Source organism: Cherax quadricarinatus, chromosome 29 (genome assembly GCF_038502225.1).
Source record: "Cherax quadricarinatus isolate ZL_2023a chromosome 29, ASM3850222v1, whole genome shotgun sequence".
NCBI classification, from domain to species: Eukaryota; Metazoa; Arthropoda; class Malacostraca; order Decapoda; family Parastacidae; genus Cherax; species Cherax quadricarinatus.
Genome location: NC_091320.1, coordinates 34,929,019 through 34,947,820, shown reverse-complemented (window position 1 = coordinate 34,947,820; position 18,802 = coordinate 34,929,019). Strand labels below are relative to the sequence as shown.

Sequence of the window (18,802 nt, the reverse complement as noted above, 5' to 3'; positions counted from 1 at the left end):
GCCACCCAGGATAACCCAAGAAAGTCAGTGCGTCATCGAGGACTGTCTAACTTATTTCCATTGGGGTCCTTAATCTTGTCCCCCAGGATGCGACCCACACCAGTCGACTAACACCCAGGTACCTATTTGCTGCTAGGTGAACAGGACAACAGGTGTAAGGAAACGTGTCGAAATGTTTCCACCCGCCGGGAATCGAACCCGGGCCCTCCGTGTGTGAAGCTGGAGCTTTAGCCACCAGGCCACCGGGCCACCGCATATTTGTTACTATTACTATGTTCATGGGAGAAGTGCTGCACTGGTAGGGGTTATACAGTGACTAATGGAATGGGAGGCAACGAGGTTCGATCAAAGGAAGCGAAGGTTACGTTGAATTCTATGAATCAAGAGCCCCTCACGGGCATCAAAGACCCTCGCCTGGGAGATCACACTACAACAGTCTTGCTGCTTCCTGCATACCTGTTATCACTGACTGAGTAGCTTAACTGGCTACTCAGTACAGGACTGAGTATCCACCCTCTACCAATCCTGTCGTTGAAGAGTCCACTTAAGTTAGCCTAAACCAGAGGTTCCCAACCTGGGGTGCTGGCACCCCCAGGGGGGGAGCAGTCCTAATGAAAAGCACAATTCCGTTTATTTTACCATAAACTTTTCTAATTACTCAAATTACATTTACATTTTATGCATTGAATTAGTTCAATTTGTTCACCAGCAGTACTGTATTTGGTTCAGTTTGTGATTCAAAAATTAAAAATTTGACATCATCTTCAAATGTGATATTACCTTTGTAAGGGGTGCGACATTATTAAGGATTTCCTAGAGGTGCGGGACACCTGGAAACATCGGGAATGAACCTGGGCTAGACGATAGAGTCTGTTAATTTATGGACCGCGGTACGAATCTCCCACCAGCGTGGCCGTGACTAGCTCTAGCTTAAGTCCCCTCAAAACCGTCATCATGACTCACGAAATCGTCTGTAAAAACTTGCATTTGTGGTCACAGTGGTGCCTATGCTAACCTTCATATGGTGTATAAATATACCTAGTTGGACGAATCTTGTAGCCAGCTGGTCCAGTGGCTAACGCGTCAGTCTGGAGTTTTATGACTCTCTGACCGCGGATTCTAACCCGCCCGTGGTATGGTTTGTTTGTAATCGTGTCATTACGATTTCGTGTGTGCTATATATATATATATATATATATATATATATATATATATATATATATATATATATATATATATATATATATATATATATATATATATATATATATATATATATATATATATATATATATATATATGTCTTAACTGGTCCTCAGCGTTGACTATTCACAGGCTAACTGTTATCTGTTATCCACCTGGTGGGTTCACAGCACATTAACGGAGCTAATATGCTCGGATATTCTTGCTCTTTTAGTGTTTTGATTTTTGTTTTCTTGTCTCATTTTATTTCCTCTAATTTTCTAAGACAAACACAAATATCTATACACAACCCGCACATAGGAGAGAGAAGCTTATAATGACGTTTCGGTCCTGTGTGGACCATTTACAGGTTACACTAACACACGAAGATAAGGGAACCAGTGAATATAAGAAAGGGGAACACGTATGCATCTATTTAGACATTTAAAAATACTTAACAGTAAGTATTTTACAGATGTGAAGGAAAATGTTAAGTCTCAAATTCATATTTCACTATTCTTTTTATTCCTAAGGTTCTCTGTTACATTACATCAGAAATTAAATGTGAACAATGGATTTAATGATATGATAAAGATCTGAAAAGTTTTGTTCATAAATGAATAATAGCGAAAGAATAACAGCTGGTATATATTATAGTAAACATCCCATATATTCATGTATATATACAGTGGGAGGCTACGGCAGTGTTGTTGTTAATTTCAGAGTTTTGTTGTTTGGTGCCAATTGTTAATGAGATTTCCCGTAATCTCTTCCAGTGAGCGTCCACGAGTCTCTGGTAAAGCAACAGCGCTGACGAAGGTTATCACTGAACTGGCACCACTGAAGAGCCAGAAAGTCCCGTGTTCACCAAGTGCTTCTACTGTCATAGGATAAGTGTAAGTTGATACAAATGCTCCACACGCTAATGAAAAGGATAACATTGAACTTCCAATAGATCGGCAAGATATAGGCAAAAGTTCCCCACTCAGTATTAATAAAGCAGGCTGGCCAATGCCGAAAAAGAAGATAGACACCATTGTTGCTGTAAGTGGTATCCATCCCATATCACTAACATTTCCTGTCTTATGCATGTAAAAGTATGCACCATAAGTAACCATACATAACGAGCACAAAGAATAAGAAACTATGATCAGTGGTTTGCGTCCCAGACGGTCAATTACACAGACGTGAACTAAAGAACCAAAAATCCTAACAACGTAAAACATGATGGCACTGTTGTATGGATCAAGGGTGGAGTCCATTGCCTGGAAAATAGGCACTAAATATGCCATTATTATATGACACCCATTCACACTTACCATGAGATATAAAACAATCAATAACAAGAACATACGAGCAGTTGATGGCTCAAACAGCAGCTGCATTTGTTGCCATGAACTGTTCAATTTCTTATCTACATTGCTAATTTGTTGAGTGATATCCTGTAATTCTGGCTCAGAGTCATAATGTTTACCTCTAAAAAAAACAAGAGCTTTCTGAGCTTCGCTAAGACGACCTTGAGTGACGAGCCAACGAGGAGAGTTAGGCAGTAAGATGAGGCAAAAGAAAGAAAGTGCAGGCACTCCGCAACAAACGAAGCCAATTTGTCGCCAGTCGAGCTTAGAAACTCCTAGAGAAGACACCATTAGAAGTCCCATTAACCTAGTTAAGTTAAGGATTCCAGAAAGAATTCCACGAATGTTCTTATGAGCAATTTCGATGATGTACAGGAAAGTAGAGGTAAGGATGATACCTCCGGTGATACCCAGAATTGTGCGACTAGTTAAGAGCAGCCAGACAGTTGGAGAAAGAGCGAGGCTCAGCCATGAAGCCGCAGTGATGGGCAGGGTCACCAGGAGAGTCACTCGACGACCAAGTTTCACTACTAGTGGTCCACTCACACAAAACCCAACAGCTTCTCCCAGGTATCCAAGGCTTCCTGAAATGAAGAGTTTTAAGGATATTACCACTTAAATATACCGAACTTCACAAGACGTGCTTTAGAAAATACTGACAGTAGTTTCTGAAAACATCAGAGCGATTACGTAGAGTATATGTCAACACTTTTTCCTATTTCTGGAGAGTATTTTTTATTTTTAATTGTCAATGAGAATTGACAATGAGAATGAAGTGGTAGAGGCAATATCTGTACAAAGCTTTAAGAAAAGGTACAACAAGGCTATCGAAGCTCAGAGACAGTGAACTTAGCAGCGACCAGGAAAGAGATGGGACCAGGAGCTGAAGCACAACCCTTGCAACCACATACAGGTGAGCACACGCACACACACAACCTTCAACACATCCCTTGAAACTGGGCAACTACCTGAGGTATGGAAGACGGCAAATGTGATCCCCATCTCTAAGAAAGGGGACAGAAACGAAGCACTAAACTATAGTCCAGTGCCATTGACGTGTATAGTATGCAAAGTCATGGAGAAGATTATCAGGAGGAGAGTGATGGAGCACCTGGAGTGGAACAAGGTTATGAACGACAGCCAGCACGGATTCATGAAAGGCAAATCCTGTCACAAACCTAATGGAGTTTTATGACAAGGTAAATGAAGTAAGACATGAGAGGGAGGGGTGGGTCGATTGCATTTTCTTGGACTGCAAGAAGGCCTTCGACATAGTTCCTCACAAGAGATTAGTGCAAGAAGCTAGAGGATCAGGCATGTATAACAGGAAGGGCACTGCAATGGATCAGAGAATACCTGACAGGGAGGCAACAGCGAGTCATGGTACGTGATGAGGTATTACAGTGAGCGCCTGTGACGAGTGGGGTCCAACAGGGGTCAGTCGTGGGACCAGTGCTATTCTTGGTATATGTGAATGACATGACTGAAGGGACAGAGTCAGAAGTGTCCTTATTTCCAGATGATGTGAAGTTAATGAGGAGAATTAAATCAGATGCGGACCACACAGGTCTACAAAGAGACCTGGACAGGCTGGACGCGTGGTCCTGCAACTGGTTCCTAGAATTTAACCCTGCCAAATGCAAAGTCATGGAGATCGGGGAAGGGCAAAGAAGACCGCAGACAGAGTATAAGCTAGGTGGCCAAAGACCGCAAACCTCACTCAAGGAGAAAGATCTAGGGGTGAGTATAACACCGAGCACGTCGTTGGAAGCCCACATTAACCAAATAACTGTTGCGGCATATGGGCGCCTGGCAAACTTGAGAATAGCGTTCCGATACCTCAGTAAGGAATCGTTCAAGACACTGTACACTGTGTACGTCAGGCCCATACTGGAGTATGCAGCACCAGTTTGGAACCCACACCTGGTCAAGCACGTCAAGAAATCAGAGAAAGTGCAAAGGTTTGCAACAAGGCTAGTTCCAGAGCTAAGGGGAATGTCCTACGAAGAAAGGTTAAGGGAAATCAGTCTGACGACAAAGGAGAATAGGAGGGTCAGGGGTGACATGAAAACGACATACAAAATACTGCGTGGAATGGATGAGGTGGACAGAGACAGGATGTTCCAGAGATGGGACACAGAAACAAGAGGTCACAATTGGAAGCTGAAGATTCAAATGAGCCAAAGGGATGTTAGGAAGTATTTCTTCCACCACAGAGTTGTTAGGAAGTGGAATAGTCTGGCTAGTGATGTAGTGGAGGCAGGAACCATGAATAGTTTTAAGACCAGGCGTGATTAAGCTCATGGAGCAGGGAGAGAGAGGACCCAGTAGCGGTCACTGAAGAGGCAGGGCCAGGAGTTGAGTCTCGACCCCTGCAACCACGATTAGGTGAGTACAATTAGGTGAGTACATACACACATTCATACACAGAGTTACGGAAATTGTTCAAGATATGGATGAACAAATTGTATTTACCTAGGTTTAAGAAAGTTTTTTTTTTTTCACAAATCAATTTTACAAGCTATGATCTGACATCGTACCTCAGCTTAATTTAAATTGAAGCCCTGACTACAGTATGCTGCTTCCACCTGGGATGCCTCCCACAGCAGTCAACTAACACCCAGGTACCTACTTACTGCTAGGTGAAGAGGGGCAGCAGTTGTAAGGAAATATGCCCATCGTTTCTACCCGTCCCTGGGATTGAACCACAGACTCTCGGTATGTAAATTGACTGCGCTACCAACTTACCCACTGGCACTGTTCTGATGGACTTCTCCGTTACAGACTAATTTGTAAATTGATAAATATAGGAGAAACTAAAAGTTAAGTATTACAGTGCACGAGAGACTTTTTTGCTTGTGAGGAAAATGTCAACAGTTAAAAACAGGAAAAATATCTTCTTGGGGAGACGTCACAAGTGGGGTACCACAAGGATCTGTACTTGTCCAATAATATTTCTAATTTATATAAATAATTAATCAGAAGGGGTAATATTTTCTGAATATTTTTGCAAATGATGCAAAATCTTAAGTAAAAATAATTAATAATGAAAATGACTAAATCTTCATAAAATGATACACTGAGGGCGTGAAATTATGTAGATAAATGCCATATAGTGGGACCGGGAAAAAGTTAAACCAAGCCACATGAAGAATATACACCGTGACAAAAAAAATTTATTGAAAGTATCAAATGAAGAAATGAATCTAAGAGTTATCATATAAATGAAATTGTGGGAAATTTTATAATAAATTTTCAAATGTGTGGCTGGAGAAAAGTTAAGAAAGTTATTAATAACTTTTATTACTGAAAAAAATATTGTGTGGTGTCCACACCTGAAAAAAAGACGTAGATAAGTTAGAAAATGTTCAAAGAAAAGCTACTAAATGGCTGCCAGATTAGAGCAATATGAATTATGATGGAAAGTTGAAAACTTTATGGACGTAAATGTTAGCTGATCGGAGGAAAAGAGAAGAAATAACCTCTTATAATGTCTTGAAAGAGCAGATGAAAATGTCTTAGTTCCTGCAACAATGATAACAAGAGGCAACCGTTGAAGAAAAAGTGGAGTGCAATGATAAGTAGAAAAGAAATTTTCTTGGAGTAGCTGACAAGTGTAATGCAATGAAATAGGAATTGGTAAGTGCTGCAACCATAAGAAATTTTAAAAATTGTAACATAAGCAGAGCATTGAAGACGGGACACTACGAGCGTAACTCTGTTCCTGTAGCTACAGGCAAGTAATTACATACGTACACACAGCGAAGAGGCGGCCCCAGGAACAATCCCTCGACCCCTGTAACCTCGTATAGGTAAATACAAACACACATACACACAAAACCCGTTTTACCTTCTTGACCCATGGGCAAGGACCAAGAATTCAGGAACCTATAAACCAGGACACAGACACAGTAACAGAGGAAGCTGAAGGTGTGGTGCACCAATGCAGATGGAATAACATAAGAAATAAGAGTGAGGAGTGGCATGAACGAATCATGGAGGCATCCCCAGATGTGGGAATTCAGAGAAGTCAACTGACTTCCCGTAACCGTTAGGGAAAAGATGGAGGGAGGGGGATTGAGGCATGAACGTCGAGATAGGCAGCCACAGTATTCCTACTCGACATTTCCATTTCCACTCTCAGTTTATAAGACTCATTTACTAATGAAACCTCTACAGGCTAAGCTAGACTTACAGTGATTTAGTTTAGCACCTACAATTATCTTTCACAGCTTACCCAGGCTGACAACAAGGAACATTTAACCAGGCACCCACGAAGGTACACCTACCCACGCCGAGTACCCACGCTTTAGTCATTAAATGGATACACGTGTGTAAAGAGGCGAGTGAACAGACTTTGCCTAATTAAGCCGATCTATTAACTACCTAGTTAGGGAGCTACTTACACGCACTTGACTAGTGCCGTGAAGTTCTTTAACATTCGTTAAGACATTGCAATGAAAATTAGATCACATTTCAAGGCATCAGACGGTATCTTCGTTTCCACAAAACTGGTTGCAGATCCGAGACTCATTACATGTGTTTCAGGTGTTCCTACTGAAGCAAGATAGACCCCCACACTGAACGACGATAAGTACCTATTAACAATATCCTTAAATGCGCATTTTTTGTATATTGTGGGGGATGACTAGTGTGAAGGGTCTCTCATCATCCTCCAGCTCACCAGAGATGCATTTTCAACTGACTTATACTGCCCTGATGTAGAAATCGAGGTAAAATTCAGTTTCAAAAATGGGATGGCAGGTTTCTTGGGCTGATTTCCAAGAACGGCTTGAATGGATCACTAACCAATCAGTCATACATTCGCTGCCTGACCACGGTTGAGTGCGGTTGTGCTCTGCACCCCTCTGCAGTTTTCAGGCGAGCTACCTAGTACCAACATGGCGCAGAGTGTGAGGCGCCGCGTGAATAACATCGGCATAGAACTGCTTCGTGGGGCAATTTCACCCACTTCAGCGCAGGTGTTACTCCCGACCATCATCAGGGAGACGTATGGGATCCAGGACGATGGAGTTTATGGTGTTGCCCTGAATGGTGCATATAGGATCTTCGTTAAACTGAATTCCACATCTGTGTACGAGTCATTGGTGCATAGATTTCAAGACGTGAGTCTTGATGCTACTCCAGCTCTGAAGGTGCGTTTGATTGACGTATCCCTCCACTTCACGTGGGTCAAGCTCTGTAATGTACCATTCGAGGTGGATGAGGCTGACATACGACGTGTTTTTGAGGCGTATGGAACCGTACATCTGGCACAGCAAGGCAAGTGGGCGGCAGGTGCTTATATGGGCCGTCTAGAGGGAACATTTATCCTGAAGATGACCCTACGACATTCCATACCGTCTTATGTTATACTGGAGGACTTTAGAACACAGGTTTTTGTAACATATGCTGGACAGAGATGTACGTGCAGATTATGTGGAGCGTACGATCATTTGCCAGCTGTGTGTGTGAAGCAGCGGCGGGTGCCTGCACAAACTAGTGCAGCACCTGTTACCAATGTGGACACTGTTGCTATGAGCCCCACGCACAAGCACGAGTGTGGGCGATTGTGGAGTGAGATGGTAGAGTCCCACGAGCAGCCTGGCGTGTGTGAGGCAAGCTGTGTCCCACCAGAAACCGATGTTTTGAAGGGGCCGAGTACAGAAGTGTGTGCAGGAGGAGGTAAAGGCGATTGAGGAAGAGCTTGTGGAGGTTACAGGGTTGTTATACGAGGGGGGGGGGTGGCAGGCACTTATCCTATGGATGATATAATGGCAATTAAAGGGAGGCTGCGTAAGGTACAGGATGAGAGGTTCCAAGCAGTGCGGGCACAGGCGAGGGTGGAGGTGTTATGGGGAGATGGACCTTCATCGTGCGTATTGCGTAGACAAAAACAAAGACAGCAGGCAATGGCTATTCCATGGTTGGAGGTTCATGAGTCGATAGTGGGGTACAGGGAGGGGCAGGTCATACAAGCTACGGAAGGAATGGGGGCATTTGCGGATAAGTGGTATGAGAAGTACTGGCAACGAGAAAGGGTAGAGGAGGGGGTTTTAGAACAGGTGTGTGGGAGTGTGGTATGTCAGTTGTGCAACAGTGAGAGGGAAGCACTGGGTGGGGAAATAATTGAGGGGGAAATATGGAGGGCTTTAAGTGGAATGCGAAAGGGCAAAGCACCGGGAATTGATGGACTCCCAGCAGAGTTTTATCAGCAGCATTGGGAACTAATGAAGCATTTTTTGGTTAGGTTATTAAATTGCATGAAGGAGAGAGGTGAACTGGGTGAGAAGCAGGCAACGGCTGTCGTTGTATTGGTACCGAAGGGTAAGGGGCAGCATACGCTTCGGGATTACCGGACAATCTCGTTGTTATGCGCAGAAAAGGCTACAAATGAATCTGGACAGGCTGCAAACCTGGTCTGACAAATGGGTCCTGGAGTTTAACCCCACCAAGTACAAAGTTATAAAGCTTCGGGAAAGACAAAGAAGACCACAGATGAAGTACAGGCTTGGGAGAAAAAGGATGCAAATCTCACTCAAGGAGGACCTTGGAGTATCGTACCGAGCATATCCTCCTGAGGCGCACATCAACCAAATACCTGCTGCAGTAAATGCACTACTGGTAAATTTAATAACTTTATGACATCTAAGTAATGAATCATTCACGGCACTGTACACAGTGTATGTCAGGTCCATATTGAAGTATGCAGCGGACGCATGGAACCCACATCTAATCTAGCATATTAAGGAACTGGAAAAAGTGCAGAGGTTAGCGACAAGACAAGCCCCAGAGATAAGGAGTATGCCCTTTGAAAAGAGGTTAAGGGAACATGATCCAGTATGTTAGAGCTTCCCCGCCTTCCTTGTTTACCTACCAATCCCCAGGCACTGTATGACCATTATGTATTCAGTGTTTCCCAGTGAGAATAATACTGATAGTACATACCAAAGAAGGCTGTTTGTGACTGGTTTAGGAAGAGATCTTTTGTCTGCGGGTCAGTGAACTGTGGCAGCGTGATGCCCGAGAATGCCAGAAGAGTGCCATGTCCTACTTGCACAAGTGCCATTACCAGTGTTCCAAACACCTGTGGGAAGACACACGTACTATTGATACTTATATAGAAACTTGTTTATTCTAACTCCTTACATCATAAGTTCTGCAAAAAAAAAAAATGTCGTCGTACTTGACAATATTGAGAACTATTGTTTTATGTAAAATAATAATCAGCCAGACACTGAACAGACAGAAATTTTAATAATTTACTGAACAGATCTCAGCTGACGAACACACACGAAGACAGTTCAGTAGCATTCAAATATTTGAACCTTTTAACTTCTGTTTTAAAAGAGGTTCCAAACCTCTTAGTATATGCAGCAATGTTTGTACATGCGCAGTATCCTCAATGCAACAACGGCTGCATCACGTTCTGTTATTTTTACATTTATCAAGGCCACTGAAGACGTGATGGGCAATATATGGGTGTTTGATATATTTCTCATCTTCAAGGGGGTGGCTATCTGCTGGTTAAGGGCTCTTGATCCAAGGAATTTTAGCTACCTTCCCACTTAATTGGATCAAGATTCTCCTTGTTTTTCAAACAAACAACTTATAAACTCCCACTTCACTAACTCACACTTCCAGAGGCATAGTTTCCAGGGCAAGTCTATATGCAGAAAATATTGGTAATATCCCTTAAGATGGTTAAAATAACGAAGGTCGACCCCTGGTTTTTGGGCGGCATATCCCGGCCTCCAAGACCAGATTCCATCAGGAATCCCCAAGATTGTGTGTGATGCGCACTTACTGAGGCAAAGCCGACCTCCTCCGAGAGCCCTCACCGGTGGGTGAGTGGGCACTGCGCACCTACTGCGGGCCGTCAAGCCTCACAGGCATGCCATTTCTGAAGGTACACCGTACAGACATGCCATTTCCAAACGAACACTTCACTGACTGCATCATACAGACACTTTTCTTCTACTGGAGTCAGTTGCTCAGACTTGATTCAGTATACTTTTCATAACATTTTGTTGCCAAATTTTCAAGTTTGTATATTCAACTCCAATTTTTATATTATCCTTTGTACCTGTGTACCTGTGTACCTGTGTACCTGTGTACCTGTGTACCTGTGTACCTGTGTACCTGTGTACCTGTCTACCATCTTACTATCATATTATAACCAAGTCATTGCCATTGTTATTTTTTACTTATTATTCTTTTGGTATTTTAATTTGTGAATTTTATTTTGTCAATTTAAATTTAGTTATACTCTTGATCTTGTTAACAACCTATATCAGACCCTAGTGCAATTGCAAGTACCATTTTAATTTGTATTTTTATATTATAAGTTTATACTTAGTTGTACTTTAGCTCATTCTAGCTCAATACATAGACAACACTAAATTCATTTTATTAGACCTTAGTGCAATTACAAGAGTGAGTCTGGTGCCACTTGTAATTTTTTTTTATAGTATTAGTTTATACCTAGTTGTACTTTAGCTCATTCTAGCACAACACATAGACAATATCAATTTCATTATGTTTATTAGTGACTATACTCTATATGACCAAAGTGCTTTAGCGGTATACTTATCCAAACCTCCCACCACTACAGAATTCAGTATTAGAACTCACCACATAATACAGGATATAAATAACCATTATTTAAACCTAAAAGATGAATGATCACGTTGACCCTGATCTAAACCTCCATAATCTAACACACAATCAAAACTTATTGGAAAGTAACTACGACAAGGTCCTAAATGCACTAGAAGACAAAAAGAATGCAGATGTAATATATACAGACTTTGCAAAAGCCTTCGACAAGTGTGACCATGGCGTAATAGCGCACAAAATGCGCGCTAAAGGAATAACAGGAAAAGTCGGTCGATGGATCTATAATTTCCTCACTAACAGAACACAGAGTAGTCGTCAACAGAGTAAAGTCCGAGGCAGCTACGGTGAAAAGCTCTGTTCCACAAGGCACAGTACTAGCTCCCATCTTGTTCCTCATCCTCATATCCGACATAGACAAGGATGTCAGCCACAGCACCGTGTCTTCCTTTGCAGATGACACCCGAATCTGCATGACAGTGTCTTCCATTGCAGACACTGCAAGGCTCCAGGCGGACATCAACCAAATCTTTCAGTGGGCTGCAGAAAACAATATGAAGTTCAACGATGAGAAATTTCAATTACTCAGATATGGTAAACATGAGGAAATTAAATCTTCATCAGAGTACAAAACAAATTCTGGCCACAAAATAGAGCGAAACACCAACGTCAAAGACCTGGGAGTGATTATGTCGGAGGATCTCACCTTCAAGGACCATAACATTGTATCAATCGCATCTGCTAGAAAAATGACAGGATGGATAATGAGAACCTTCAAAACTAGGGAGGCCAAGCCCATGATGACACTCTTCAGGTCACTTGTTCTATCTAGGCTGGAATATTGCTGCACTCTAACAGCACCTTTCAAGGCAGGTGAAATTGCCGACCTAGAAAATGTACAGAGAACTTTCACGGCGCGCATAACGGAGATAAAACACCTCAATTACTGGGAGCGCTTGAGGTTTCTAAACCTGTATTCCCTGGAACGCAGGAGGGAGAGATACATGATTATATACACCTGGAAAATCCTAGAGGGACTAGTACCGAACTTGCACACGAAAATCACTCACTACGAAAGCAAAAGACTTGGCAGACGATGCACCATCCCCCCAATGAAAAGCAGGGGTGTCACTAGCACGTTAAGAGACCATACAATAAGTGTCAGGGGCCCGAGACTGTTCAACTGCCTCCCAGCACACATAAGGGGGATTACCAACAGACCCCTGGCAGTCTTCAAGCTGGCACTGGACAAGCACCTAAAGTCAGTTCCTGATCAGCCGGGCTGTGGCTCGTACGTTGGTTTGCGTGCAGCCAGCAGCAACAGCCTGGTTGATCAGGCGCTGATCCACCAGGAGGCCTGGTCACAGACCGGGCCGCGGGGGCATTGACCCCCGAAACTCTCTCCAGGTAATTACACAGCATCACAAGCCAGCACTATCCTGAACACTGCTCAAAGTCTATCAGGTCTTAACTACAACATCAGGTCCTTAAGCAACACTATGATGACCTCCTGGCACTCCTTGAATCACTAAAGACACCCTTCTCCTGCATTATTCTTACTGAGACCTGGCTTAAGTAGGACACAATTGATATCTACCCACTACCAGGATACACAGCAATCCACAACTGCAGACCATACCAAGTTGGGGGTGGTACTGCAATCTATTACTTTAACCAACTAATTGTATTAGCACTAATTGCTTTAGTGATGAATATGGGGAATACATTTTTGCTAATTTTACTGTAAAAAAACTCAAGACGCCTATAACAATCGGTGCCATATACCGGATACCCCACACAAACATCCCAAACTTCAGTGAGAATATAAAGTCACTAATAACAAACAGACAAATGAACAAGCACCACCTTCTCTTAGCTGGAGACTTCAATATCAACCTTGGCCTACCAGATGATCAGCCTGTAACTGATTTCATCAACAATATGAACAACACACTCCTCATACCAACAATAACTAAAACAACCAGGCTGACTGAGACAAGTGCAACCATAATAAACCACATATGGACCAATATACTAGCCCCCCTTAACTCAGGGATAATCACAGACAGCACTACTGACCACTACCCAACCTTCCTCTTAATAAACATTAGTAAGCCACCACTCGAATACAACAAAGTTTCATTTAGACTCCATGACGAGGCCTCAATAAGGAATTTCACAGCAGACCTAGAGACTGTTGACTGGCCTACAGAATTCTCCAATGCCACTGGTATTGACAATTGGACAGACATTTTTCTTAACAAAATACTTAGACTATACAACAAACATTGTCCTATAAAAACAAAACAGATCACGAATAAACGGCTTGGTTGCCCATGGCTAACCAGCAGCATTCTGAAATCCATTTATAAGAAACACCAATATGAAAAGCAATATAAACAGGGCTTAATACACAAAGATATTCTTAAACAATATTCAAGAGTTCTCACCAAATTAATAAAGAAAGCCAAACAACTGCACTACTCCAGCAGATTCACTGACACAAGAGGAGATATAAAAAGACCTGGAAAACACTTTCCCAGATTCTGAGGACCCACAAACTGAAAAAAAAAACAAGAATATTGTTCTAACTAAACCTCGTGAAACACCACTACATCCCACTGATACAGCTAACAAGATAAACAACTTCTTCTCAAACATAGGATCTAATCTCACCAGTAAAATCCCATGTACCAATGCCCGTGCCGAGAACTACCTAGATGGGAATTTCCCAAATTCCTTCTATCTTGTACCAACTGAGCCCACGGAAGTCACCGCGATCATAAAGTCACTTAAAAATAACTCGGGGAATCTGTCTCACGTCCCACCATTATTGTACAAGCGAGCGAGCGACCCATGTCCTTTCACATGCTATTACATTACTTTTTAACAAGTCACTAGATACTAGCACTTTCCCGACACTACTCAAGACAGCAAGAGTTACACCAATACATAAAGGTGGTGACCCTACAGACGTAAACAACTATAGGCCAATATCAAACTTACCATTGCTATCCAAAATCTTCGAGAAACTCGTGCACAGGAGACTATATTCATTTATAACGTCACAAAACATACTCAACCCCTGCCAATTTGGATTCAGGAAAAATAAAAGCACTAATGATGCAATTATAAAAATGCTAGACCTGCTTTACACAGCATTGGAAAATAAGGAATATCCACTAGGAATTTTTATTGACCTAAGAAAAGCGTTTGACACAGTAGACCACGGCATCCTACTCCACAAACTTGACCACTATGGTATAAGAGGCCATGCGCTTGCATGTTTTAAATCCTACCTTTCTAATAGGTATCAGTATGTCACCATTAAAGACATAGCCTCATCAATACTGCTACTTGATACTGGAGTTCTGCAGGGAAGTGTCCTTGGACCCCTGCTCTTCCCCATTTACATCAATGATTTTCCAAACATATCCCAATACCTGAAACCCATTCTCTTTGCTGACGACACGACTTATGTCATCTCCCACCCTAATCTTGCCATCCTCAACACCATTGTTAGCGAGGAGCTGCTCAAAATATCGACTTGGATGACAGCCAATAAACTTACTGGCAAAACCTACTATATTATGTTTGGTAGCAGAGCAGGTGTTGCGCAACTTAACATTAAGATCGACAACACTCTAATTGCCAGACATAATGAGGGCAAATTCCTTGGCCTATACCTCGACAACAATCTAAATTTCAGCACCCATATCCAACACATAACAAAAAAAGTATCCAAAACGGTGGGGATCCTCTCCAAGATACGATACTACGTGCCGCAAACTGCACTTCTCACACTATACCATTCACTTATATATCCATACCTCATCTATGCTATCTGTGCTTGGGGTTCAACTTCAGCAACACACCTAAAGCCAATAATAACCCAACAAAAAGCCGCAGTGAGAATAATCACTAAATCCCATCCCTGGCAACACCCCCCCCCCCCCACTTCATATATCTAAACTTACTCTCTGTTCAGTACATCCACACTTACTACTGTGCAATCTATATCTACAGGACCTTAAATTCCAATATTAACCTTGACCTAAAATGCTTTCTTGATAGTTGTGACAGGATCCACAGGCATAACACCAGACACAAACATCTCTATGACATTCCCCATGTTCGACTAAACCTTTACAAAAATTCAATGTATTTCAAAGGGCCTAAAATCTGGAACACCCTACCTGAAAACTCTAGAACTGCAGACACATTCATCACTTTCAAAACTACAGTTAGAAAACATCTTATCTCCCTGATCCACCCCGACAACTAGCTACATGATAACCACCTGGTGGTTCACAATTACACTCACTCACCCACCGATTATAAATCCAGAAATACTAATCTTAATCTTAAAATAATGAATCCTAACTAGTCATAAGTTTGCCTATGATACTCCAATATAGACACTATGTATTGTGCCAAAACAAAAGCATTCACATTGCTAAACTCACAAATTATGATGTAGTCACTTAGCCTAATACCATAATCTGTAAGAATTTAATGTTAAGAATTAATCTAAGTCTGCTCGAAATGCCTAGCCAGGCTAGGTGTCCTAGTGGCCCCCCTCTGTAATTAGTATTCTAGCCAGGCTAGGTGTCCTAGTGGCCCCCCTCTGTAATTAGTATTTTATAACATGTAAACCACACAATACTCAAAACCTGTAAACCCCACATTGTAACCCTTATAGAGAATAAACTTGAATTGAATTGAATTGAATTAATTATTAATTGCACTAAATTGTTAATTTTTATTCCTTCACTGATGTTGCGGTGATACAGTGAAGGGTTCTTGATCCAAGAAGTAGAAACTACCGTCACTTTCAATAGGCCATATCTTTCTTCCTACTGCAGAAATAGCCCATTATGGATTTTGCACATCATCGGAAATATTTAAATAATTAATTATGCACCTAATAACAATATCGTTATTTACTTCAAGTACATGTACAAGGTATACAGGCCTAGCTGACATCAGTGATATACTACTATACAGAAAGCCCTTTGTTATGCAGAGCATTTCTGGCAAATTAGGTCCTTGTCCCAGGATGTGAACCACACCAATCGACTAACCTCCAGGTACCCATTTTACTGAACATTAAAATGATATAAAATACCGACACATATGCAACAGTTAGGTATCTTTATTTCGAAACGTTTCGCCTACACAGTAGGCTTCTTCAGTCGAGTACAGAAAAGTTGATAGAAGCAGAAGAGACTTGAAGACGATGTAATCAGTCCATCACCCTTAAAGTTTTGAGGTGGTCAGTTCCTCAGTCTGGAGAAGAGCATTGTTCCATAGTCTGAAACGACTACATTCTTACCTCTACTAGTGGCCTACATCTCACCTCCTGGTGGTATATAAGGCTCCATCCTGTCACTTCAACTCCATATTGCTTCAGACTATGGAACAATACTCTTCTCCAGACTGATGGACTGACCACCTCAAAACTTCAAGGGTGATGGACTGATTATATCGTCTTCAAGTCTCTTCTGCTTCTATCAACTTTTCTGTACTCGACTGAAGAAGCCTACTGTATAGGCGAAACGTTTCGAAATAAAGATACCTAACTGTTGCATATGTGTCTTACCTAACACCCATTTTACTGACAGGTGAACATAGACAACTGGTGTAAAGAAAACGCCCAATGTTTCCACCCGCATTGGGAATCGAATGCAGACCCTCGCCGTGTGAAGCGAGAGCTTTAGCCACCAGGCCACAGGACACCGTGGTACTGTGAATACTGCTGTAACTCAAGAACAGAAACTGGCAAGACTGGTGAAAGTCACCTTGAAGAAATCAAGTTTAAAATGAGTAAGAACCTTCAGGGAACACATGTGTGGAAAATACTGTATATTTTCTGGAAATACGGTAATTTATAGGTAAATAGATGGCCTATATTGTGTTTAATAACAATTGTTATAAAAAATGGGAAGCCCTGCGCCTGCGCAGAGCAAGAGACTCGCCGTGTTTGAACCAGTCAACACAAACGTTAGTGAATAATCGGAAGAATTTTCGTGCTCTAGAAGTTAAATTGGGCTGACACCTCTCAAATAGGAGCCGAAATTGTTGGATGTGCATTCCTGCATAACTTTATATATCAGACGACTGGACAAGACAGCTCCAGGAACCTCAGATAAGCTATCTAGATTGTGTTGTAATTCTGGCCAGTATTATCATAATAAATTTAGTTAGAATGAGGTTTTTTTGAGTATGATACACATTAATCTCCAGTCAAATTGATGAGCGATATTAAGATATATTCTCCTTCTGTTATATAAATGTGTATAAGTATCATTTATTAATTTTAATATACAGTCCACCAATTTTTATATTTACCAGAATTCCTGGTGTGTATGTACATTTCATTTGTAATTAATAGGTCTAGAGCAACTTGTGAACATGACAGTTGTAGGTATCGAAGGGGGACATTTTTGTGACCTAGGTGTCCCAAATTCCTACTTGTCTAAGTAACTTTGGTAAATAATAATTATCTGTGTTACCATTTACTGGTATGTACCTTATGAATTACATCCAGATAAATGCAATTTTCCACAACATGCATCTACCCTAGAAAAATTCTAGTACCAACCTGGGTGCCTATGGCAGGCTTGGTGTCATTCTGAAGAATGTTTTGACGTGAGTCTCCCTCAGGTGGGTGTTGTGGGGTGCCCACACACTCGGCCTCAACATCTACATTCTTCTTATTGTTATCCATGTCATCTGAGGAGTAACTACAAGATTCCATGTTCTTCGAGGATAATTTTTCACTTGCAGTTTGCGGTTTGTTTGTTTTTATTTTATAACTAAAGCAAACTGTGTGTATTTTAAAAACTATTTCGTAAAGTTTTCCCAAACTGAAAGTCCAATTCCTGAAATTTTTAAGAGGATTCACAAATATGTTTGAGTCTTTATTTTAAATCTGGATATTGTCTGAAAAATATGGTCTGTGAGAAGCCCCGTTGTTTCATTTAATGTTATCAAACTTAATAATAAGTAAGTAAGTTTATTCAGGTATACACAAATACAGTTACATAGAATTATCATACATAGCAGCATATGTGTAGAGAACCTGGGATAACACAAAAAAGTCAGACAGAGTGACTTATTTCCATTGGGGTCCTTTTACCTTATTATTATAATATAAAGGTTATAATATTTTCTTATTATTCTATAATAAAGATATCATCTTATTATCATACTAGAAAGACTATCTACTACACGAGGGTCATTAAGACTATCTACAATACGAGGGTCATTACTAGGAATAAGGTAAAATTTACTCGTATGTTAGCTAAAAAAATAGAAAATCATTCCCCTCCCTTTCTGTAGCTACATTCATCAGACACCTTTTGGCATTCTTCTTGAACTGGTTCATGCTATGACTGGCTTTGACATGTGCGGGTAGTCTGTTCCATTCCTTTATTGCTGTACAATAAAAGGTGTTTGAAGCCTGGCCACTGACTGTGGGTACTACAAAGTTGTGCTCTCTCCCCCTAGTACTATGATTGCTTTGGTTCCCAACCTTGACAAAATTGACAGCAAGATATTCTGGACACTGTTTGTGAGCAATTTTATAAACATGATTTAGCTTCAGTTGTTTTACTCTGTCTTCAACATTCAGCATATCCAACTGC

General features: G+C 41.3%; 1 protein-coding gene across 2 annotated transcripts; it reads right to left on the bottom strand.

The window, feature by feature from the left end:
- Nucleotides 1-1,684: 1,684 nt before the first annotated feature.
- On the bottom strand, nucleotides 1,685-18,802 carry LOC128690397 (facilitated trehalose transporter Tret1). Of its 2 annotated transcripts, none has more exons than XM_070089727.1 (3): nucleotides 17,758-18,802; nucleotides 9,486-9,624; nucleotides 1,685-3,121 (listed from the first exon to the last, which is right to left on the bottom strand). In XM_070089727.1, the coding sequence occupies exons 1-3, from the start codon at nucleotides 17,911-17,913 to the stop codon at nucleotides 1,902-1,904; spliced, it is 1,515 nt and encodes a 504-aa protein (XP_069945828.1). In that variant the 5' UTR covers nucleotides 17,914-18,802; the 3' UTR covers nucleotides 1,685-1,901. The 2 variants fall into 2 exon arrangements, with proteins under 2 accessions (XP_069945828.1, XP_053635050.1); XM_053779075.2 differs by lacking the exon at nucleotides 17,758-18,802 and adding an exon at nucleotides 10,345-10,433.

Coding starts and splice junctions, on each gene's coding strand:
- LOC128690397 (XM_070089727.1), bottom strand. CDS start 17,913: ATGGAATCTTGTAGTTACTCCTCAGATGACATGGATAACAATAAGAAG. Junction 9,625..17,757: donor AGCCTGCCATAGGCACCCAG/GTTGGTACTAGA, acceptor GTCTTCCCACAG/GTGTTTGGAACACTGGTAAT. Junction 3,122..9,485: donor GTCACAAACAGCCTTCTTTG/GTATGTACTATC, acceptor TCTTCATTTCAG/GAAGCCTTGGATACCTGGGA.